At 42.5% G+C, this 25,870-nt stretch overlaps 1 protein-coding gene across 1 annotated transcript in view; it reads left to right on the top strand.

Annotated features, from left to right (window-relative positions):
* The first annotated feature begins 846 nt into the window (after positions 1–846).
* nsun7 (NOP2/Sun RNA methyltransferase family member 7) overlaps positions 847–25,870 on the top strand; it is a 26,166-nt gene continuing 1,142 nt past the window's right edge. Inside the window, exons 1-12 of the mRNA XM_031895383.1 lie at positions 847–956; positions 6,421–6,696; positions 9,110–9,168; positions 11,688–11,818; positions 13,041–13,193; positions 13,590–13,773; positions 17,865–18,075; positions 18,985–19,128; positions 19,990–20,091; positions 21,199–21,316; positions 21,877–21,997; positions 23,602–25,870. The exon at positions 23,602–25,870 is cut by the window's right edge and continues 1,142 nt beyond it. Coding sequence (XP_031751243.1) covers positions 6,471–6,696; positions 9,110–9,168; positions 11,688–11,818; positions 13,041–13,193; positions 13,590–13,773; positions 17,865–18,075; positions 18,985–19,128; positions 19,990–20,091; positions 21,199–21,316; positions 21,877–21,997; positions 23,602–24,231 — 2,079 coding nt within the window. The 5' untranslated portion in view covers positions 847–956; positions 6,421–6,470 and the 3' untranslated portion in view covers positions 24,232–25,870. The remainder of the gene's footprint in view (positions 957–6,420; positions 6,697–9,109; positions 9,169–11,687; positions 11,819–13,040; positions 13,194–13,589; positions 13,774–17,864; positions 18,076–18,984; positions 19,129–19,989; positions 20,092–21,198; positions 21,317–21,876; positions 21,998–23,601) is intronic.

Consider the following 25,870-nt stretch of genomic DNA (forward strand, 5'->3'; position numbering starts at 1 on the left):
GTTACATCTGCCTCTCTGAAGTTTTCCGCTAATAATCCTCCTTATATAGGCTACTGAGGGGACTGCCCTTCAGGCCAGGGCTAGTGGTTGGTGCCAGGTAGCGGCCAAACCCAATACAGCCTAAATGCACTAAAATAAACTCATATTATTCCTATCTCCTTACAAGCCCCAGTGTGTGCTGTTTGGTACAGTAACAAGGGTAAGTCACTGGGAAGGGGACAGGCATGTGTAACTGCAGAAACATGTCAGATTCTCCTGCATTTAATGGGGTCAACATAACCCTGAAATAGCATGAATGAACCCTCAAGCCCTGTTACACCCCACATCCACAAATCACGCCTTGTACAGTATCTCCCGTCACACGGTCCCGATTAGTCTCCACCCACATGGGTCCCACACGGCTGCCCTGGGTGGCAATGTCGCACATACCGGCCTGACAAGCTTACGGGCAGAGCATAGAATGTCTATAGCAACCCTACGCAGGGGCTGCACACACCCTTAGCAACTGTGCGGGATTCTACTAACACGCCTGGGATGCCTGCCACTCATCCCAAAGCGTAGCCTGTTAGATACCCACCGGGCTCTGCCTCACACACCCCTTAGCGCTGCGTACCCGCCCCTAGTAAATCAGAACGCACAGCCACGCCCCCACATGCCCCGCCCCCAAGTCACGGAACTTGTCGGCACGCGGCTTGTTGCCTAGGTGATTCGTGTTTTGTAGCTGCCGGAGCCCCGCCTATGGCCCCGCCCAGGTTCCGTAGCTCTGTGCTTTAGCTGTGGGCGCTGCTCCGCCCATGGTCCCGCCCAGGTTCCGTAGCTCTGTGCTTTAGCTGAGGGCATGGCTCCGCCTATGGCCCCGCCCAGTTGCTGTAGCGCTTTAGCTTTGGGCACGGCTCCTCCCATGAGAGTATAAACCCCGCCGTGTTTGAAGCTTTTGCGGAGCTGCAGTACGGCAGGTAAGTGGGAGGCAGGGGGAGGCTTGGCAAGGAGCTGGGGGTACAGTGACTGGGGTCGGGGTATATAGTAGTGTCACTATGTAGTTATTATGGTGTGTGCGGTTACACAGTGCGGAGATGCGATTGTGCTTCTCACTGGCTGCTGCTATAGTACAACTATACCTACTCTGCGCTGTTCGTTTAGTCACTTCTAGAGCAAGCTATCTAGATCGTCAGCTTTATCGCAAACTGTAATTCCAACTCTTCAGATTTAGATTGGTTCTGTTAGTGCATTGAGTGTGCGATCCTTCCCTGTGAGTGGGGGAATTGCTGCTCCTGGTTGGTCCCTACACGTTACTATTACATGGGGTGTCACACTCAGTACCCGGAGCGACTCGCTGCCTGTAGCTTCAGCTCTGCTTCAGTCGCACCAAGTGTCTATGTGGCACCTGTCAGTGATTATTGTTTTCCATGAGCTAGCCGAGCACACATGTATGCAGGGAAGGCAGTGGCCCCTGGGGGACCCTTTGGTTTTTGTCACTGAGAAGTACAGAAGTTTCCTGCAGTTCTGTGCAACTGTGAGGTACCAGACTCTTATGGACCTGACTGCAACTCCCAGCAACAGTTGGGGTACTGAGCTGTAATGTAGCAACAGCTGGAGGGCTGTAATGTAGCAACAGCTGGAGGGCTGTAATGTAGCAGCAGCTGGAGGGCTGTAATGTAGCAGCAGCTGGAGGGCTGTAATGTAGCAGCAGCTGGAGGGCTGTAATGTAGCAACAGCTGGAGGGCTGTAATGTAGCAACAGCTGGAGGGCTGTAATGTAGCAACAGCTGGAGGGCTGTAATGTAGCAACAGCTGGAGGGCTGTAATGTAGCAACAGCTGGAGGGCTGTAATGTAACAGCAGCTGGAGGGCTGCATGTTCATGATCCCTGGTGGAGTTTGGTGTAGACATTTCTAGTGATTTGCTCTGATCACTGGCCAATGAATAGAGCTGAGCCACTGGTCTCCAGCTTTTGCCCATCTTGGTGTTTAAAGTGGCCTTTCTGCACCTTCTAATAAGAACAGGGGAACACTGGATCCTTATATAACTTTCCAAAAATGGAACTGGAATTCCAGCAAAATCACACATAAAACAATCCATTATAAGAACCACCTTATTGGTATTTGGTAATAGTTGGCACCTACTTACCTGCTATTCTCTTTAAATTTGTCACAGAATATAATTGGTTCATGCCAGAATTAGAAGCATAGAGCCAGCTTTTAACCCTACTGCTCCTGCACACCTGGCCCAGGGCCACAGAGAAGGACTAAGAAGCTGAAGAAAATGACAACATGGTGCTCTTACAGTACCTATGGAACCCCAAATTAAATGGATACAAATAGCAAATAAATAAAGGCAATTTCTAACCTATTATATAAGGCTCCCAGTTACAGTGTCCTATTAACTCTGGCTGCCCCTAGTGATGGTGTTTGTCTTTCTCTCCCAGTATCACCCTCTAACAGGCACTTAATATATTTGCTCTGTGTGACTGACACTTGCAATGGCACAGTGAGATTACTGGCAATCCTTTCTTTAGTTTGTGTGAGATATCAGGTAACATCAGAGAAAGTTCAGAGTAGATTTAATCCTGCACATGGAATCCTTACAGCACATGTAATTAGATGGCAAGACGACTGGCAGAATGGGACCTTTTAAAATTTAATGATGCCTCCAGATTGCACTTAGTTTGGAGCCACATAGCCACGTAGCAGGCTGATTGTGAAGCTTATTTATAATATATCCCTGTTTTTTGTAGAGCAGGCACTCAATAAGCAAATCTTCAGGCGGAATTCTATATTAAAAATAGTTTAATTGGAGTACAGGTATGAGACCTGTTATCCCGAATGCTCGGGACCTGGGGTTTTCCGGATAGGGGATCTTTCCGTAATTTGGATCTTCATAATTTGTCTGCTAAAAATCATTTAAATATTAAAACTAATAGGCTTGTTTTGCTTCCAATAAGGATTAATTATATCTTAGTTGGGATCAATACAAGGTACTGTTTTATTATTACAGAGAAAATGGAAATCATTTTTAAAAATTTGAATTATTTGCTTATAATGGAGTGTATGGGAGATGGGCTTTCCATAATTCAAAGCTTTCTGGATAACGGGTTTCCGGATAAGGGATCCCATGCCTGTACGATAATAAAACATTGATATATGCTCCCCTAGCTGAAGGCTCAGGGCGGCGCTGCCGCTCTTCCTTTGTGGTGAGTTTTTGGACATATCCTATAATTTTATTTATGAAATTCACAAACCTTTCTCCTAAATGCCAGGCATTAGTGGGGAAATCCTGCAAACATGTATGGGCAGCACAGCATGACAGCTATGATTACTATTATGGGCTTATTTACTAGATAGCACAATTTTGCCTGCAACTTTCTAGTAGTCACATAATGCAGAAATGTCAGAAATTGCCTTCCATTGCTCTCTCTATGACGGTTGCCTTAGCTCAAGTGCTGTATAGTTTTCACTGAAATCTCATGAGAGAAATGCCTGACAAGTTCTTGAACTAGAGCTTTCTGGGCAGATGGAAATTAAAGTCAGTTTTGGGTGTTTTGGTGCCACATGTTTGGGCTACTGCAAGAAGCGATGGGCCAAACCCCCATTGCACCAACAGGAGCAAGCTACATCTGATACCCACATGAGAATTTATATGAACCTCCTGAGAAAAGAATGGAAAACAAACAACAAGATATGAGGAAATGGGTGAAGCTGTTGACAGAAGGCAGATCTCACAGCAGCAGGGAGAGGAACAATTGGCAAACAGAGAGTGCATTAGGCTATACACATAGTAACATAGTTGGTAAGGTGGGACGAGCCTGTATCTCTCAGGTTCGGCTTAAGGTCCCCATACAGGGGCCAACTATAGCTGCCGATATCGGTCCCTTGGACCGATTCGGCAGCTAATCGGCCCGTGTATGGGGAGAGCAGAGCGGCCTGGCCGACCGATATCTGGCCTGAAATTGGCCAGATCTCGATCGGCCAGGTTAGAAAATCCGGTCGGATCGGGGACCGCATCGGCTCGTTGATGCAGTCCCCGATCCGACTGCCCCATTGCCGCCAACATAATCCGATCGTTTGGCCCCAGGGCCAAACGATCGGATTATTATTTTTTTTACCTAAATGCTCCCCGATATCGCCCACCCGTAGGTGGGGATATCGGGGGGAAGATCCGCTCACTTGGCGACATCGCCAAGCGAGCGGATCTGCTCGTGTATGGCCACCTTTATGCTAAGCATCTAGGTTGATCCTGAGCAGTGGCTTCTCTCAGTTCAACCCCCATCTGTTGTTATCATTTTTCAAGGTTCCCCCTTATCAAAGTCGCACAAAGTTGCCTGCAAGAGGAAATGGGGAGGGGATTTTTTTGAAGCCTAATGCACCCTAGCATATTGATTATGGGTGAGCGCAGAGGACCTTTTGTCTTTATCCTTCTGAATGGATGATTGTAATGGTTACATATATAGTTACTTAGGGTTGAAAACAGACCAGAGTCCATCAAGTTCAACCCTTCCAAGTAAACCCAGCACATACAGACCCATACTGACCTATCTATCCACTCACATACAGACCCATACTGACCTATCTATCCACTCACATACAGACCCATACTGACCTATCTATCCACTCACATACAGACCCATACTGACCTATCTATCCACTCACATACAGACCCATACTGACCTATCTATCCACTCACATACAGACCCATACTGACCTATCTATCCACTCACATACAGACCCATACTGACCTATCTATCCACTCACATACAGACCAATACTGACCTATCTATACACTCACATACAGACCCATACTGACCTATCTGTACACTCACATACAGACCCATACTGACCTATCTGTACACTCACATACAGACCCATACTGACCTATCTATACACTCACATACAGACCCATACTGACCTATCTATACACTCACATACAGACCCATACTGACCTATCTATACACTCACATACAGACCCATACTGACCTATCTATACACTCACATACAGACCCATACTGACCTATCTATTCACTCACATACAGACCCATACTGACCTATCTATACACTCACATACATAAACCAAATATACCAACATCAATACCAACTGTATATTTTAGTATCACAATAGCCTTGGATACAATGCTTGTTCAAGAACTCATCCAAGCCCCTCAAGACACTCATCTTTCTGCATCATACATACATACATACACACATACATACATGAATGCCCCTATAGTATATAACTGCTGCACTGTGTTTAGTAAATGAACACCAGTGTGCTTAGCTAGTCCAGTTTGTGTGATTTCTACCTTGGAAGTACTGGGGGAGTATAATATACATAGTGGAAAGAAGGGTGTTGAAGATGGCAGTATCTAACTCTGTTGTCAGTAACTCAGAATTATCATAGTTACATTTAAAGTTATTAACCCTGCAACCACTGGGCTGGTCCAACTTGCACTTGGAGCCACACACCCATACGTAATATATATAAAAACAAACAGTAATTATAGCATTTGCCATTCTCCACTCCAGTGTGGGTCATGGGGGCACCCAGACATATTTATTTATGTGACAGGGATAGCGGCAGTATTGGCTGAGCTGGAAATCTATTGTAAACCTTCTGTAAATAAAGTTAAATCATCCGTGCCTTGCTTTGTCTCAGCTGAACAAACTTCAGTTCAGAATGATGTTAAGTGGGATATTTACTTAGTTACGGGAAAGTTCCACCCTTCCGACTGGTGTTATGCTCCATCCCACACACAAGCACCTTGCCGTAATAACATTTTATCTGTGCAGTGGGAGTTGTGGGATAGAAACATAACAGTTATTAATGGCATCTCACACAACAATGGCTACAGTATGGTTCTAATTGTTCTTTTTCAGTGATTCAATGAATTTAATATATTGTTAGGGACCTCATGGGCTTTTATATGGCGTTTATGTTCCTGCAATATTTTCAGAACCTGAGGCACAAAAGTCTATAAAATTGTCCAGTGCAGGAATAGAAATATAAGCTGGCATATATTTGTGTGTGTGCAAATACTAAGTATTGGAAGGCATCTTCTGTAATTAAATCTCATGAATGTATTGGGGTCATTTTTTATTCCCTGGGGTGAAAATGTTTTAGTGCTCATTTGCCAAGCACTTGGGCCCTGGGCTGGGTGATTCTGCTCTCTGCATCGAACAGCGGATCAAAAATCTGGGGCTTATTGTGAGCGTTGCTATTTGCTGCTCCCTAACTTGCGCATCTGAATGACATGCAAGTTAAGGGACTGGATAGGGGACATCTTAGTACCGAAATTGAAATAACAGAAATCATTCTGTCGTAGATAGTTAGATAGATAGATAGATACACATATATACTGGATGTTTGATTTTGATAATGTAAAATACAACAAATTTCCATTACTAATAATGTTTGTTTGTTTGTTTTCTTAGCAGGGAGTGGGTTAAGATTCTTCGCTGGTGCTGACCTGTACATAAGAGAAATGAGCCACAGGCAGAAGGTTGATTCACCGCGCTGCTCTGAAAAGATAAATTATCCCGACCAGATATACACTGAGTCAGCAAAAATCTTTCAAGATATTCATATCAAGAAACCACCAGATAGGATTGTCGTTAAGTATGGTAATGACTCTGGGAAGTCTCTATCCAGCTTAAGGGATGAAAAATATCAGCGCTGGGCCTATGAGCTGGCTTTTAATACTCTAAAATGTAAGTAGAAATAATTAGACATTAATTAACATTGTTTTGGACTGGATGCAAAGTCTCACCCAAATATTTGGTTTGTGTGTCAAGGTGCGTTACAAAGTAGGGTGGAGATAGAGAAAGTAGGGTCTATTCACAGTCCCAGTTTTCACATTTCATTTCCTGCCCTCTTTTCCTTCTTATTTTTTTTTCATTTCCCCTTGTTTCTTTGCACCTTTTACACTACCCTGTTGTCTCATCTTAACTTCTCATGTTTCTTTTCTGAGTGGAGTCCTGGAGGGCAAAAATTGGGGGAAGGAGAAAATGTTTCCATTGATATATACAAACTAAAATGTAGCCATCCATATTTGTGGAACATCATGTAGTATCCAATACTGGCCACCTTAAAGCAAGTTAGTATTCACCCATGTTTCATGTTGGTTTGGCCAACAGAAGGTTGAGTTCCCATTCTCATAAATAAACAGAAACAGACAAAAAATAAGACTGTAGAATAATCCATTAGATTTTATATATACAGATAGATCAAAATATGTTAGGTACCCCTCAGTAAATTTTTGGGGCTCCTTTTAGTAAAAAATACTTTGGTGAGAACCCATAATCCTTCTGTAGATCTAAGCAAGGCCTGTATGTTGTAGGTTGTGCAAATGAACCCAGTGTAATGTTTTTTTTCTGCACTGGTGAATAATACAAAATGGGTGTAACTAATCACCAGAGTTGGATTTAATGGGGCTTTCCCAGGCATATGTGAAAGTGATGGTTTCATTATCCTCTCACTTTGTATCACAAGAAGAAAGAAGAGCATTTTTTGAAGCAAAGCCAGAAAGATTTATGAAAGATGGCTTACTGCTCATTGCAATGTGTTGCTAGGTGCCGGCGCTAGAATGTTTGTCAGGATTGGATTTCACTGATAGGAGAGTGACGCAGCATCTTGCCTGTACCATTATACAACTTGCAAAAGTCAATACTGTAATAGCACTTGCACAAGGAGAAAACACTTTGGTATGTGGGAGTGTTGCCTTTTGTTTACATGGACCAGTGTATTATCTGCCTTGTTATTCTCACTCACTTTATTATATATATAAATATATATACTGCTGTTATACTGTTTCCTTATATAACGACAATTCCTAAGTAAAGCATATGTGCCCCTTAAGCATGCGTTATAAATTAAATATAAGTATGACAAGCACTAAGGAAGCTGGTCCCAAACTTTGTCTGTCTGTTTATTTATTTGTTTTATTAGTTCTGTCCTACACACACTCTGCAAATGAGCATTTATACATGTGGGTTATTGCTAGTGCACCTGCCCTCCAGAAAAAAATCTTTGGGGGACCCACAGGCCCCCAAACACTACTACTACCCGCTCCCCTTGCCATCCACAGCCTGCAGTTAAAGGGCAAGTTGATGGCATATTTGAAGTCTAAAGTGGCTGGGGTGGGGAAAACTACCATATGGCAGCCGCCTCAATCCAAGTCCCTTTATACATTGGGGCCCCCCAGCGACCATGTGGTCTGCTATATGGTAGTTACGCCACTGGTTATTGCGTCTTTCCTAGTGACCCTATATTTTACTAGCTGGATACTAGGTTGTTTAGTACAAAGCAGAAAGGGACCGATTTGTAAACCTTTGGTATACCTTAATGTTACCCTAATGTTTATGATTTCAGCACTGAAAGGATTTATCCAAATTGTTAATTCCCAATTGTAGGTTGTGTTGGGGATTAAAGATGTGGATGAGTGTTAGAGCTCAACGGCAGAAATGAGCTCTAACAGAATGAAGCAATTGAACGTGTTCTTAAGGGCTGATCTGCTTTGATTTTTGTAAAATACTTTTTTGCCTGCAACACGCAGACTGCTGGGAGTCCTTGGCTTGAATCATAGGACATTTGCCCCAAACAGCTGATATAGATCATAACAAATTGTTTTCTAAAACTCCTAAGACAAATTTGAATTTGGGAGTTTTTGAGCAATAAAATTTGAATCTCAGATTCGACCATTGATAAATAACCCCACTCCTAATGGATGGGATGGGATGAGCTATCAACATTCAAATTCTATCGAATCTATTGATTCTACATTTTTTTGTGCAAAAATCCCAAATTCATATTATGGTTTTTAAAATTTGAATTTTCAATATTTATTAAGTGCAAAATATCCAAAAAGTTGCAATTGGAGTTGTCCTAGGTGAAACTTTTTTGAGAGTTGGTAGACCAATCGAAAATGATGAGTAGAATGTATCTGAAATGTATTTCAGTTGTTTTTTTGCGGTTTAATTTGATTTGTTTCAAAACTTTTCAGTAAAATTTCAAGTTCATTCAATTCAATAAAACCTAAAATTCACAAATTTGAAAATTGATAAATAAGCCATCCCATGTATTAAACTCCATACATCATAATATTACACTTTCTTTTCTTTGCAGATCAAGATCTACTTGAAACCATATTACTGGACAGCGGCTTCTACCATTCTCAGCCACTAGTGAGTGAAACCATGCCCCATGTTATACTATTAAATATTTTTAATAGACAGTAATCATAAGGAAAGTTAACAAAATAGCACAGAAACCACAACTGCCTCTCTTGTGCCCCTCTCCCCAGGGGGTTATTAAATGCATAAAATACATAACCCTGTATATGGTACCTATCTGTAATACTGTGAGTATAATGAGTTAGTTGGACTGTAGTGGGACTGTGTGTGTTACATGTAGCCACTCCACTCGCTCAGCCAGAGCCAAACTCCCATACTGTCAGAAGGCACAGCGTCATTTATAATTGTTATGGCAGCTAAACATTTGCATATACAGGTATAGGACCCAGAATGCTCGGGACCAAGGGTTTTCCGGATAAGGGGTCTTTCCGTAATTTGGATCTTCATACCTAACATCTACTAAAAAATCAATAAAACATTAATTAAACCCAATAGAATTGTTTTGCCCCCAATAAGAATTAATCATGTCTTAGTTGGGATTAAATACAAGCTACTGTTTTATTTTTTTAGAGAAAAAGGAAATCAATTATAAAAATCTGAATTATTTGATTAAAATGGAGTCTATGGGAGACAGGGTTTCCGTAATTCAGAGCTTTCTGGATAACAGGTTTCCGGATAATGGATCCCATACCTGTATTTCAACATTACTATCAAAAGTTGCTATTAAGGTGCCTTGAGGGGAAACTTCCGTGATTTCACTGACATCGCTCCGCTGCGTATGCCACCCCCCCGGCGATTTACATTTTCGTCGGTGGGATGGCATTTCGGGGGGATTAGTCACCCGCGAACAGGGAGATTTGTCGCAGGCGACTAATCTCCCCATGTGCCAGAGCCCTTAAATGGCTGCCCCCATGGCTACACGGCAGCTTTATTTATATAAACTATAGTAGTCTTTCTGAGGCAAACACACCAGTTGTACCAGTGCAGGGAAACAGTACATTATACTGTAATTAATTTTATAATCTTTCATATATTCATATATAATTGAAACATGAAATAAACCCAGTAGGATTGTTTTGCCACCAATATGGATTCATGCAGTGTAGTTATTATCAAGTACAAGGTACTGTTTTATTATTACAGAGAAAAACTAAACTGTTAGAATTATTGTTTAAAGGGCACCTATCACCTGATATGTTTCCCCCCTCAGAGTTGTGGGCTGATATAGCCCACACTCTGGTTGAGGGAAACAATATTTGTTCTTGAAAAAATACAGCCCCTCCAGCCCTAGGCTACTTGCACCGGATGGGAGCTCTTGGTGCGGGCACCCATGTTGTGGCATGTACAAACACATAATGAGTCGGTGCGACAACTTGTTCATTATACACATGTGTGTGATGTAGGAGGGTGAGTTGCATCCCCCACTCCTACGTCAGGCGCGTGTAAATAATAAGTGAGTGGGGATATTTGCTCATTATGTGCCAAACAACATGGCCGCCCGCAATGGGAGCTCTCTCCTGGTGTGGGCTGCCTAGCGCTGACGGGGCTGTTTTCAAGAAGAACTATTGTGTCCCCCAACTGGAGTGTGGGCTGTATTGGGTCACACCTCTGGTGGGGGAAACAATATGTAATAAAAAGCACTGCGTTTGCCCAGGTTTAGTAACCAATGGCAACCAGTAAGATGAAAAGATTTACTTTTAATCAGGTGACCAATAAATGCTACCTGCTGTAGCAAAGTTGGCAACTTTTATGACATTACCACTTAAGGTGCACCAGGCATTTGATACTAGCAAATCAAAGAGACTAGGCTAGGGTGCCATGGGTCATGGGATCTAAACAGGATGAATTAGCAGAGGGATTAAGATACGAAAGCTCAGCAAGGCAAAGAAAATTTAAAATACATTTATGAAATTGCCCAGCACCAGTGTAGATACAATGAAAAGGTCCATGTTGGAGAGATAGTGCCCCTTTAAGTAACTGCAGACTGGACATTTTAACATTTTTATTCAATCCAGACCCTTGACAATGAGTAATTACATTAGGGGTAGGAATAGAGATACAAAACCAAAAGTGTGTGACAGTTCCCAGGCTTCGCTCTGTCTCTGCATTTCCATCGCTCATCTCATGGCATTCTCCCCTAAGGCAACACAAACATAAATGGAGTGAAGAAAATGATGATAACTGTGCTTGCGTGTTGGAGCACAACTGTGCATTCTATCCCAGTTCAAAATTGTTAGATTTTAATGGTCTGTGCCATGCCTGGCGCATTCTCCACCACCTCCCATTACTTGCATGGTGTTGCTTACTGGGTCCTTCTCTGCCAATCCGGGAGGGGGAGGGGAGCAAGCAGTTCTCTGTATCAGGGTGAAGGGAGTAACAGTGCACATCATGGAATACAGCATTATTGCACACATACATTATAATATACAAAAGTGACATCTGTTTACCTTCTGGGGCTTCTTGTCATGGTTACTGGGAAACTGGACCATTTCCTGTTCTGCTTTACGTTGTTCTGTTCCTCCCGCACACATTATTCATCTCTTACCTTGTTCCTCCTACAATGGGTTTAGCCAGATGAAATGACCAGTCTTGTCATGGTGATGCTCTATGACTTCCAAGATCGCAAGTTTCAACCCCGCTGTTTGGCCCACACAGTGGAAACCATAGAGGAGGTGACAGAAGTGGAAAAATTACTTTGCAGGTAAGTGCTACAGAACAAAATGTAGTACAGGTATGAGACCTGTTATCCAGAATACTCTGGACCTGGGGTTTTCTGGATAAGGGGTCTTTCTGTAATTTGGATCTCCAAACTTAGTCTTCAGAAAAATTATTTAAACATTGAATAAACCCAATAGGATTGTTTTGCCTCCAATAAGGATTAATTATAGTTGGGATAAAGTACACAACACTGTTTTATTATTACATAAAAATGGAAAGCAATCTTAAGAATTTTAATAAAAATGGGGTCCATGGGAGATGGCAATCCCATAATTTAGAGCTTTCTGCATAACAGGTTTTCTGATAGCAGATCCCATTCCTGTATTTACGTGATACTAGCTGTATGTAACCTTTTAAATATTTGGGTTTCTCTCTCTTGTTCTGTTTGTGCCTGATTAAACATTATGAGAGGAGTGCATAATTATATGCCTGGTGTGCATAATTGGCCACCGATGGAAACAAAATAGGATTAAAATAAAATGTATATTTATTTTCCTTAAAGGTCCAAGACCCTACTTTAACACAATGGGCACATAGGTTTGTTGGTTCAATGGAAATAGCACTTCTGCACTCAGAGTGGTACTTCATTACTTAGCAACCCCCCACCAATTGCTCACTTGCATACTCACACAGCACCACACACTGAATGTTCTTTCACTCTGTCAGAATTGTGCCTCTCACCTCTTGCACCCCAGGCAGCTGTGTTCACTTACCTCTACCAAGTACAGATTGATCACTTATAGAAGTAGAGGTCCCCATACACGGGCCGATTGTAGCTGCCGATATCAGTCCCTTGGACCGTTTCGGCAGCTTATCGGCCCGTGTAGGGGCAGAAATGACGGCCATACCCAACTGATATCTGGCCTGATATCAGTCGGGCAGGTTAAAAGATTCAGTCAGATTGGGGACCGCTTTGGCTCGTTGATGAGGTTCCCGAAACGACTGCCCCATTGCCGCCATTATAATTTGATCGAATTAGCCTACATGTTCCACGATATCACCCACCTGTAGATGGGGATATCAGGTGAAGTTCCGCTCGCCTGGCGACCTCGCCAAGCGAGCGAATCTTCACGTGCATGAGGACCTTAGGAAAGGATCCCAATGTGGTTTGGGGGGAAGGTGGCCTGGAGATAGAACTTCTCACTAGTGCCTATTAGTTCTAAAATGTTTTTATTTTACTAATATCCTATTTTATTCCATTTTAGCTACAAAACCAGGCTGTCTGCTGCCCTTGCAAGAAGTCGAATTAAGCATGCCATCCCATCCATTGACTTTATATTGCCGGAAGGTGTTAGAAAGCAGGAGCAGAGATCATCTACAGTACCACTCTATGCCTGGGTTAATACTGCCAAAACCAGGTAATTCCAAACCCTGTGATTATCGATATCCATGCTAGCTGTTGTACTGACAACTACATTGGGCTTTCCACAGTCACAATGGCCTTGGCACAAAGCATCTCTCACACATGGGAGTGACAATATTTACAAGGCCAGAAAATAAATGTATTAGTTCAAACAAATAATTAGCCGGTATAATGCCCATATCAGTTGTATTATGGAATAAAGATGGTGCTTTGAACATCATATCCCATCATATCCTGGGGTGGTGCACAGCAGCTAAGCTAAGTACTAGAAGGACTGCACAGAATTGTTTATCATGTACTTTACCCATAATGAAAGGTCAGTATCTAGTCAGTACATTCCTGCACTTCTTCCTAAGCAACTGTAATAGCATGAAATGGTTTTTGCAAACAGCACGACAGAAGTCTGCGATGGGCTGAAGAACGAAGGTTTTACTAAAACCGATTCTCCTGTGGATCTGGTTGGTTATCAGTATTATATGGACAAGCAGTGCCAGGATGTACTGGTGTTTCCTCAGTATCTTAAAGATAAACTCAGCAACCTGGAATTATTCATTCATTACAGACTTGTACTACAGGTAAGCGGATTTGAAATATTCCAGAAATAGAACTAATATTCACACAAACAGCCTCGGAATTATCCGCACAATGAAAAATCTGCCAAAACAAGAAACTGAAAGGTCCTTTCAGTATGTTGTGTGTGTGTTTGTGCTCTAAACCAGATCCGCACAGGACTGCACTACCAGGTAGCAAACTGTTGGTTCAGTCTGGCCATCTATACTATGGGGCAGATTTATTAAAATGTGATATTAGAGCTTAAAGGAGAAGGAAAGGCTAAGTCATTTGGGGATGCCAAAATGTTAGGCACCCCCAAGCTTACCTTTTACCCCAGACAGGTGCCCCTGTTAGGAGAAAACCGCACCAGCCCAGGGTAGCTGCGGCGAGTTTTTCCTCTTGCTTATTTCTTCTGGCTTCGGTATCCCTGGGCCGGCGCATGCGCAGTAGAGTGAAAAGCTGACTTTTTTGTTACAGTTCCGCTTTTTACTCTACTGCGCATGCACAAGCGCGCAAAGAAGGAAGAGGAGACCATGCTCGCAGCTACCCCGGGCTGGTGTGGTTTTCTCCTAACAGGGGCACCAGCCCAGGGTACAAGGTAAGCGATTTAAGGTCACTTGGGGGCACCTAACATTTTGGCACCCCCAGGTGACTAAGCCTTTCCTTCTCCTTTAATAAATAAAAACTCACCCACGTTCTATTTATTCCTATGGAATTTTTAGAAGCGTATTTATCAAATGGTGAGTTCTGACTTTCACTTATTGATAAATATGCTTCTAAAAATCCCATAGCAATGAATAGAACGTGGGTGAGTTTTTATTTTTTTAACTCTAAACTAACGTTTTGATAACTCTGCCCCTACATGTGTGGCTAGACTGCTCTTGTAACCAGCCGCTCATCAAACATTGGACTGGATACTGCACTAAAACCTTTTCCCATGTTTTTCTAAGGTTTTTTCAACTGAAAGCTCAGTATGGGGGTACACAGAAGGTTTCTTCTCTGCATACTTGCATTATTTTCTGTGAGTGGAGATGTCATATTGCTTACTTTGGCTGAGACATGCATTCTATGAGTAAGATGGAGCGATTTATTTTTGGCCACTATAATGCTCTTCTCTAGCTATCTAAGGAGAATGCTCCTCCTCTGGGGCAAGTAATATATAAGGTACAACTACATAGATAATAGACTTGTAAAACACATACATACAAAGGTATGAATTCATCATTCTTTCATTTATATTATCAGATCCCTGGGAAGCATATGTATAGATCTTCTACCATAATAGCCAAAATAGATTATAGGCAGGACTGCCATTTAACTTGAGGGGGTTCATTTCATTCTTTTATGGTATTTGGATTCCAAGTAGGATTTTTATTTTCGCCCCTTTCTTTGGTTTAGGAAACTAAAAGTAAAAGCTCCAGACGTACATAGAGTGTGAGTCTATGATTTATTACGTAATTGTCTTGTCTCTCCAGGCTTGGAAGAGTTCCTTAATACTAAAAAGCAAATCATTGCATCGGGGAAGGCGTTGCGAGGCAACACATTTATATAAGGCAATTTATCAGCACAAGCACAATCTGCCCTGCTTGGGAGCTTGATCTTTTAATCCTTTAAAAACAGCCTGAACATAAAATATTTGTGGCCTTCTCTAAGCAAAGACCATTCCAGTGCTGCAGGAGGCGAGATAGTGTAGGCGAACAATGAATTGCCATGGTAACAGCCATAAAGACACCGATCGGCTGGGCCATGTATTCTATGTATTGTCTGACGCAGCGGGACAATGTCTTCCTCCACATTCATCTGCCTTTTATGTTCCAACTTCAATACCATTCTCTAGGGAAATGTTACATTTTGCCTTTGAACTTAACATTTGTTTTCAAACAATTGTCAGATATAAACTGCTGACAAGGGCCATTCCTCTAAATCAGAGGATCAAGATGTTTAGTTATTTTAAAATTACTTACACCTACATCATTCTGTATATCAGGGCTGTCCCACCCTGGGTTTCTTTATGATATCATCCTTTTAATATGATTGGCCCTTGAATATTTGGTATGAGAAACAATTTTCTCACTGCATATATTGTATACAAACGTGAATAGCCTATACATTTATAAATGCTGTTAAGTTACTGTTATATACAGTATTTATATACACAGCTGTCTGCAAGAGTGAATGTTCCTTGGTGTTAGAAACAGCAAACAATTGCCAATACCCTTTGTCAGTATCAGGCTGATCAGCCCATGTATTAGGAGCAGCGATCTCAGAGAGACGAAGAGGAGCATATAAATGTCCTTTGGTGTCAGGGCAAACAGGGGTTGGCTAAAGCAAGCAGGTGTTCCATGGGGTTGGCTAAAGCAAGCAGGTGTTCCATGGGGTTGGCTAAAGCAAGCAGGTGTTCCATGGGGTTGGCTAAAGCAAGCAGGTGATCCATGGGATTGGCTAAAGCAAGCAGGTGATCCATGGGGTTGGCTAAAGCAAGCAGGTGTTCCATGGGGTTGGCTAAAGCAAGCAGGTGATCCATGGGGTTGGCTAAAGCAAGCAGGTGTTCCATGGGGTTGGCTAAAGCAAGCAGGTGTTCCATGGGGTTGGCTAAAGCAAGCAGGTGTTCCATGGGGTTGGCTAAAGCAAGCAGGTGATCCATGGGGTTGGCTAAAGCAAGCAGGTGTTCCATGGGGTTGGCTAAAGCAGCAGGTGTTCCATGGGGTTGGCTAAAGCAAGCAGGTGTTCCATGGGGTTGGCTAAAGCAGCAGGTGTTCCATGGGGTTGGCTAAAGCAAGCAGGTGTTCCATGGGGTTGGCTAAAGCAAGCAGGTGTTCCATGGGGTTGGCTAAAGCAAGCAGGTGTTCCATGGGGTTGGCTAAAGCAAGCAGGTGATCCATGGGGTTGGCTAAAGCAAGCAGGTGTTCCATGGGGTTGGCTAAAGCAGCAGGTGTTCCATGGGGTTGGCTAAAGCAAGCAGGTGTTCCATGGGGTTGGCTAAAGCAAGCAGGTGTTCCATGGGGTTGGCTAAAGCAGCAGGTGTTCCATGGGGTTGGCTAAAGCAAGCAGGTGTTCCATGGGGTTGGCTAAAGCAGGCAGGTGTTCCATGGGGTTGGCTAAAGCAGGCAGGTGTTCCATGGGGTTGGCTAAAGCAGCAGGTGTTCCATGGGGTTGGCTAAAGCAGGCAGGTGTTCCATGGGGTTGGCTAAAGCAGCAGGTGTTCCATGGGGTTGGCTAAACCAAGCAGGTGTTCCATGGGGTTGGCTAAAGCAGCAGGTGTTCCATGGGGTTGGCTAAAGCAAGCAGGTGATCCATGGGGTTGGCTAAAGCAAGCAGGTGTTCCATGGGGTTGGCTAAAGCAAGCAGGTGATCCATGGGGTTGGCTAAAGCAAGCAGGTGTTCCATGGGGTTGGCTAAAGCAAGCAGGTGTTTCATGATGGCATGTTGGCAACTTATTAGAGAAATGCATTGGCCCATAAAGAGCTGTAATGGCAGACCTGGCTAGACATTATCTTTATTTTATGCCTCTAATGGATAGCCATAAGTAGATGTAAGGTAGAAATACATTAAAGATGTTATTCACCTTTACAGTAACTTTTAAGTATGATGTAAAGAATGCTATTCTAATACAATATGCTATTGGGCTTAGTTTTTTATTATTTGCATTTTATTTTATTTAGCTTCTTGTTCATCAGCTTTCCAGTTTGAAATTTCAGCAGCTATGTGGTTGCTAGGGTCCAATTTAACCTAGCAACCAGGCAGTGATTTGAAAGAGGCAGGAATAGGAATAGAGGAGGGCCTGAATAAAAAGATTGGTAATAAAAAGGAACAATAACAATAAAATTGTAGTTTACAGAGCAATAGCTTTTTGGCTTCTGAGTTCAGTGACCCCCGTTTGAATCCAGACTAAATACGTTCAGGACATCAGGCAGCGCAGTTCTACTAATTGCATCATTTTTAGTATATTCTTTGTCACATGATAAATAGACCTTTTCTGCAGCAGCTGCTCCATAAAGTAGAAGCCCTATCATACTTTGAGTTCTAATGGGCAGGTAACATGGAATATAATATATCCCACAGGGGAATAACTATATAACTGTTTAACCTTGTGTTCATTATTGTCTGTTTCCAGGACAAAGCCCACATTCTTTCTGTACATTCTGTGAGAGCTTTGATGAACCTAGATGATGACATTATTGTGGCTGCGCCTTGTTCAGGGTACATTCTTGCCCACATGTCAGTGCTGACCAATCAAAATGCGTGTCGGATTTTTGTATGTGGAAGAAAGTCTGAAGCAAGGGAACGAGCACTGCTGGAATTGTTTGCTGATATGGGGTGTAAAAGTAGGTTCCAGTTTTACTTCAACACATCTACCAGACTGTAAATGTCTTTCATCCGAGCGCTTTCCCATTCACATGAATACTGAGAGTCTGTCCATCCTCCATGGATCTACCTAGGACACATTAGGCCAGTCATAAATGATTCCTATAATGATCTATGTATGACTCACATCCACTATTTAATATATATATATATATATATATATATACCCCAAGTCTGTGGCAGAGCGGTTCCTGCACTAGTTATCTCAGTATGTATAAGGTTCTACTATACTATATTACTATAGTAAGTACCATTCATAGTGGCAAACGCAAAACTAGGAAGACTCAATGGCAGAGGCTGTGGCACATAAAGGCAAAGGTAACCCCATCACATGGACCTCTAATATAAAATGTGATGTTTGTACTTACAGTAACAGCACAACATTCCATTTCTAATTAGGATTCCATTTACTGGATAACCCTATAAATGCTTAGTACAGGGGTCCCCAACCTTTCTTATTTGTGAGCCACAATCAAATGTAAAAAGACTTGGAGAGGTACACAAGCATAATAAAAGTTCATGGAGGAGCCAAATAAGGGCTAAGATTGGCTATTAGGCAGCCTCTATTCACACTATCAGCTTACAGGGGCTTTATTTGGTAGTAAATCTTGTTTTTATTCAAACAAAACTTGCCCCCAAGTCAGGAATTCAAAAATAACTCCCTGGTTTGGGGGCACTGAGAGCAACATCCAAGGGGTTGGGGAGCAACACTTACAAGCACTGGTTGGGGACCACTGGCTTAGTAGAACCCATTCTTCAACCCACCTCATTCACAAACTGCAATAACCCTCCAGTGGACAAACGAATAGGATGTTTTAGCATGACTCTTTTAGTGCTGTTTGCATCATATAATGTCCCTTTGTTCTCAGATATCAAACTCCTGAAGGAAAGCTTCACTGATCTGGACCCGAGTGATCCGAGGTTACAGAAGGCTAAAGTTATTCTCTTGCTGCCTCAGAGCTCTGGATCTGGAGTCAGTGACCCAGTACAGTTTGTTTTAAACCAGCATGGAGGTACTGTATTGTATTTAGTATTTGCTAGAAGAATTTATGAAAAAAATATATATATATCAATGCATTCAGGTGGGAAAGTCTGTGGATGATTTCTGTTCTCATGTACCACCCAGCAATTTATTTACAGAATGGACAGTAACGGTGTATTTGATACCACTAAGGTTTATTAAATAAATATGTAAAAAAAAATGCTAGCACTAAAACCATTGTAAAAATGCCATGAGGATAGAACCATAAAAATTCCATTACATTGCCTAGGTAGTGTTGCTAGTGAAAGCAACAGGGGTAATTTACAGAAGTTCAAATGTGTGCCCCTTATACTCACGCACAGAGCACTTCTGCCTGGGGAATGGCTGCCTTCTGCACCTTGCATTGGATAAAGCAACCCAGCAAGTGGTGCTGAGAGCAGCATTGGCAGACCAGCCCTGTACCTATTCTCTGCCTTAGGGCAGGCAGTAAATACAAGGCCCCATTTCAGCCTGTGTCCGACCACTGCTCCCTAACTTGCACGTCTGAATGACCCACAAGTTATGGGACATGTAAGGGTGGGGGGAGGCACGGAGGCAGTGTTGTATTCCTGGGGGGGGGGGGGGGTGAAGGTCTCTGCTCCAAAAAGGAAACCTCACTGCCATTAATGTGGCGCTGCTGGCCTAGCCCCATTTTCTAACCTGCCCAGTAGATAGCTTCCTGAGATCCAGCTTGGTCAAGTAGTCCCCATGATTTTGGATTTTTCAAAGCATTCCTAAATGTTTGAAATATTTGTATGTAACTTTGCTTATCCATTATTGGGTTTTTATCCTACTCCCTGTTCTACCTGTTCTTGTGTAAAATATGGTTTTGGTGTTGTTCTTTCCTGTGCAGACACATCTTTGCTTCAGGATTTCTCCCAAGGATCTGTCGGAACTGATAAGCTAAACGCCCTTTCCAAGCAGCAGGTCACAGAGCTGACCCATGCCATGACATGTAAGTGACTGGGAAACCGACCCAGACAGCCCTTGGGGAAATATACCCTATTTTATTTGGTTTTTAAATGTCTGCACAAATAGGCAGTGTGCAGCCCTCCAAATGTTGCCAAACTATATTTCTCAGCACTTCCCAACACCAGTTGCTGTCAGTGGGTGCTGGTATTTGTAGTTTACTTTGCCTTCTCTGCATAACAACATGAAGGAATTGCTTGTCATAAGCTTATTTGTATTGCCTCACCTTAGGTCTCTGAATGACTACATTATAATATATATATATATATATTTACTGGCAGCTTTCTTGTTTGGCCACTTTGCTTTACAGTCAGGTGCAGTTCAGGTCATTCTAAAGGTGGCCATACACGTGGCGATCCGACGATGTTTCGTACGACCATCGGTCGCACGAAACATCGTAAGATCCGCCACACACCATTCAGGGCTGAATCGGCAGGTAAGGAGGTAGAAACAATAGGATTTCTACCTCCTTCTGCCGATTCAGCTCTGAAGGGAGAATTTTGGTCAGGCGCCTTCTATGGCGCCCGATCAAAATTTTCAAACTTGTCCGATCGGCGAGTCGTCCGATATCGGCAGCTTCCTGCGATATCGGTCGACTCGCCGACATGCCATACACGCACCGATTATCGTACGAAACGAGGTTTCGTACGATAATATCGGTGCGTGTATGGCCACCTTAAAGCCCAAGGCCCCTTATCACCTCATTACCCCCTTCAGAGCAGGTCAACAAACAAGCAGATCATTAACAGACTTGGCTTCTAATTTGCTGGGCAATTGGGGATGATCCAATCATTCAGCCCTATGGCCAACAGTTGGATCACACTGTGGGCATTATACACCAGTCAGGGCAATACTGCATCAGTAAGCCAATGCAGTCCCCACCCAACAGGATTTCCTTACCCACCCAATATATATTTGGCCAATTTTCAGCCAGATTTCAGTGGGGCAGGATGCCAGGAAGGCTAAGTCTGCAGATTTTATTGGCCTGAGTTCTTTTAATACATTTTGCTTACAGACCTTTGTTCTAAACCGCTCCTGTAATGCCTAAACCAATAAGGTATTATTGACTCTGTTATTTTATTACTGGCTTTAGTTAATAAAGTGCAAGCTCTTGTGTACTGCACCTGCTCAGTGTACCATGAAGAAAATGAGGATGTAATAAATCAAGCTCTGGGACAGAAACCGGAAAGTAACAAAATTCTGACATATAGGTAAGTGGTACTTTTAGATATAGAAACACTAATCATGCCCTAATGTTGGAAATAGCAATGTACATTGGTCATTGGACAATTTATTTGGTTATTGGTAAAAAAAGACAGGCACAGACGATTGAAATCTCTGTTTAGGAGTTCCCATACCTGTACATACTGTTTTAGGTAAGCCATATTGCTACACGGGCTGACCAGCTGACCCTATTAAGCTGATGATAGCAATGGGGCAAGTAAATTTTTGCCCTCCTGGGTTTTATTTCTATAATGAGAGACCCTTTTCTGAAATGACCTTAGATGTTCAGATTAGTCAAGTATTGGATTTTGTAGAAGGGAGCCACACCCAGCCCACAATCCTCCTGTTGGACAGCTGATTTGTTTTCATCTGCCCTCCAAAAGACCCCATCATAAAAAAAACGGTATTTTTAAATAAAAATATAATGCTCTGTAGAAATGGTTCCAACACGTGCAGGCTACATGAACATGTAAATATTTTTGTAGGGCATTTTTATTGCTAGTTTTACTGCCACTCTTTTTAACACATGTTGTTTTACCTTCCACAGGATTGGCTCTCCGGTTATTCCACTTTCCTCATCAGAACTGACACTACTGTCTGATAAGTTTATTAAAGTCCAACCATCTGAGACTACCAATGGATTTTTTCTAGCTGTCTTGACAAAGGAGGTAGGACACATACCATGTTTGGCAGACACCCACCTCTCAGCCAAGCTGCCCACAACTTTCCCCCTTTTTTCTGCAGAATTGTGTTTTACAGAGTGGGTGTGTGGCTGCACTAACCTACTAATACTTGACATCATATAGGCCATATGTTACAGGATAGTCATGATAAATCCCTGGGAAAGATGGGGCACAGCCCTTATAAGTACTCTGGGCTGGTGTTTCCCTTCTGCACTAGCATGGGGGGGGGGGGTACGTTTCCCTGTATCTTGACTGCTTTCCTAGGTATCCCTTGTGGGATAAAAATAAGATAATGTATTCACTGTGGGGGGTGCCTAACAAATTGGCACAACTTCTAGGCAATTTCATTTTTTATGTCCTTTAACCTTACAATTACGGACACTAAATTTCATTTGGCCATCAAAACACCAGTTAGTCTGGCTGCCCCTGCAAGGACAGCACATCCTGGATGGATTCAGTAGTTCTGCATACTTTTGTCATCAAATATGAGGGCACTGAAGGCAAATATGAATACATTGCCATCAGAGCCCTTCTCCTTAAAGAGGGCACAGTAAAGCACATGACTTGGAACTAGGGAATCCTGCTGAGTCCTGAACTCAGTGCATCCATAAGTCTAATCCAATTTAAGTTTAAACCACAAACAATCACCCTCTGCGCTTGATCCTTAGACCAGGGATCCCCAACCTTTTATACCCGTGAGCCACAGTTTTGGTGAGAAACACAAGTATGAAAAAAGTTCCTAGAGGTGCCAATAAGAGCTATAATTGGCTATTTGGTAGCCCCTATTTTGACTGGAAGCCTACAGAAGGATCTGTTTGGCAATTACACAGGGTTTTTATGCACTCAAAGCTTGCCTCCTAACCAGAAATTCAAAAATAAGTACCTGCTTTGAGGCCACGGGGAGCAACATCCAAGGGGTTGGGGAGCAACATGTTGCCCCTGAGCCACTGGTTGGGGATCACTGCTTTAGACAGTTCTTTGTCCATGTACAAACAGCACCACCAAGAATATTAGCCCTTAATATATAGAGCAAGGTTTTAGGTGCAGTTGTATCGACATCCTTGGCAAAGCTTTTAGGTTACACCCCCTGCACCCCCTGCACCCCATCCTGCTCCCTAAAGCAAATAATTATGCCACTCATGAGCACATAATCTTCAATGTGATCTCTTAGCAAATATCTTGCCCACCAGCAGATGACAAATTTACAGGCCTATAATTGCCAGGTTGTGACTACAATAACAAGAGTGTTCCTTCACTCCATTACAGTAACGTAAAGAAAATATCTTTTTAACATTTTTTCCAAACCTGATTAATCAATAATTGTTGCTGTATGGGACATATAGCTTTTTTATTTGGCATGGAAAACACATGGCAACATGCAGACTTCTTATTCATAAGTTCCAACTAAAGCTCCGTAGATCTGGCTTCAGATGTGACTTTATCCCTAAAATACTTTCACAGTACTTTGTGACTAATGTTCTAATGACTAAGAGAATAGTTCTAATGACTAAGAGAATAGTTCTAATGACTAAGAGAATAGTTCTAATGACTAAGAGAGTAATGAACACATTCATTCATGTTTTTTGTAGCCAGATCCAGCTGAAGCCATGTCTGCAACTGACATTTTGGCCAGAGCTGCCTCAAAGGGACTTCTTGATGGCATTGGGAAGCAAAAATCCAAGAAAGAGGGGAAGAAAAAGAAAGGCAGAGCAGCTGGTCAGGGCACAAATTCTTCTCAGGCAAAGATTAGCGATTTTCTAGACCAGGAAAACAACCGAGTTGCGGCGCAGTCATTGACACCCGATTTTGCCAAGTCAAATTTACAGCCAGCAGGCAGCGTAGGTAGGAAGCCTTCCAAGCAAGTCCTCGCTACACCTCCTGCAACGGCAACAGACAGAAGAGACAGAAGTTGTAAAAATCAAAAACCAGCTAAGCCTAAAGCTTTGGGTAAAGATGGGATTTCTCCCAGGATAAAGCCACATGAGAACATGGTGGTACTTCAGCCTGTGAAGATAATGCTGCCACCAGTAATGATGCCATTTTACAGTAACCCACTAGCAACCAGAGTCCGTAACCCCATCACTCATTACCCTCCTCGCTGGCATTCTGGAATGGGAAGCAGGTCCTCTGATGCCTTCATATCAAAACTATCCACAAGTGGCAAGCCTTGGGATAAAGTGCCCTCCAATGTCCTTCAGCATCCCAAACCTTGGCACTAAAATGTACAGTCTTCTGCTTTTATTTTATTATTCCATCCTATTTAACATGAGTATTGGACCATGAATGGAAGAGGCTTCACGTGCATTCAGTTTCACTGTTTCTCTGGTATCTACAGGAAAGATCATTCTGAGCAGACTTTCTTTTATTGTAAGGAGTTTGTATTTTGTGAGAGTGCGCTCCCCCGTGCCAGCTTATATACAATAACCAATAACACTGGCATTTTCCTAAGTCTTATTCTTCTGCTCTACTTTCCCAAAATTAACCAATTTATTGGAGATATCCACATCACACCCATATACAGGCCCATATTGCCACAGACACAATTTTTGTATGTTTTACAAAGTGGTGCCAAATGCTGGGGAAATAAACACTGCAATAAAAACACAGTGAATTGCACAGATTCTTGCACCTTCCCCACAGTTATTATGTCTCAGAGTTGTTGCAACAGATTTCGGGTCCCAAGAACCTGCCACAGAAAAGCGAAGGATATTCGATTTAACATTCAGAGAAATAGGAGAGGGTTTAAACAGAAAGATGTAAATGTTGCTTAAACCTCAGTTCAGTGGGTATAAAGAAAAGGAGATTTGCTACATTACTGGCAGCAAGGGGTATAGTGTTTGCATATGGGCAGCTTTAGAGTAGGGCAATGTGTGAATTTGTACTGTGGTCCCAGCATCACAGGGAAGAGTGGATATAAACTAACAGAGGACATAATATATTGTGTAGCAATCACTGGATATACAGGTATAATATCTGTTACCTGGACTTCTCTTATCTAGGCCATAGCAGGCAGAGATCTGGGGAAAGTGGGGAAGATTTTTATTGCCCCACAGCAGGGTTGGGAGACCATTTCTGGAAGGCCTGTATATCTGTATTCATAGGAGGTATGGAGGCATAATATGAGAAAGCTTCTCAATAGGTAAGTCTTTACAGGGCCTTATAAAAAGACCCCTTTTCAGAAAAGAACTCTTGTCGCAAGCATTCCAGATAACAACCCATAACGGTAAATTGGGTTTGCATGTGGCAAAATTCATATGTGGTAAAGAGACATAATAGGAGGAATTTCCTCGATAGAGAAGCCTTGACAGGGCTTCTAAGCACCCCCAACACCAGCCTCTAATTTGGGGTTTAGCCACCAGTGGGCCCTGTTGGGATTTGTTATGTTTAAATGTTTTTAGCAGCCTTGTGATCCAGATTATGAAAAAAACCCTTTTAAGGAATAAAAAAAACTTTGGTCCCAAGCATTCCAGAATACAGAACCCATACCTGTATTCAGAATACAATTCAGTGATGTCCAATCTGCTGCCCTCCAGCTGTTGATGATTGCAACTGCAGCATCACATGACAGCCATAGGCTGAGCCCGTGGGCCTCCTGCATTGCCTTATGCCTGATTGTGTGTTGTGTATTATGTGAATATAAATAAATGTCATATTGAGAAATACAAAGAATACAGAACAGTACAGAAGAACTGGCCTTTTCTCTTGTAAAAAGTGCAATTCATTATGGCTGTATTTATTATCCTGCAGTGCTCAGTGCTTTATGCCCTATTAAATTGACGCTATCATTAAAGGCACCCCTAGTGCGGAGGAATTTGTTTTGCACAGTAGCTCATTACTGGAATACTGGAGTCTCTCTCT

The sequence above is a fragment of the Xenopus tropicalis genome, chromosome 1, assembly GCF_000004195.4.
Source record: "Xenopus tropicalis strain Nigerian chromosome 1, UCB_Xtro_10.0, whole genome shotgun sequence".
NCBI lineage: Eukaryota > Metazoa > Chordata > Amphibia > Anura > Pipidae > Xenopus > Xenopus tropicalis.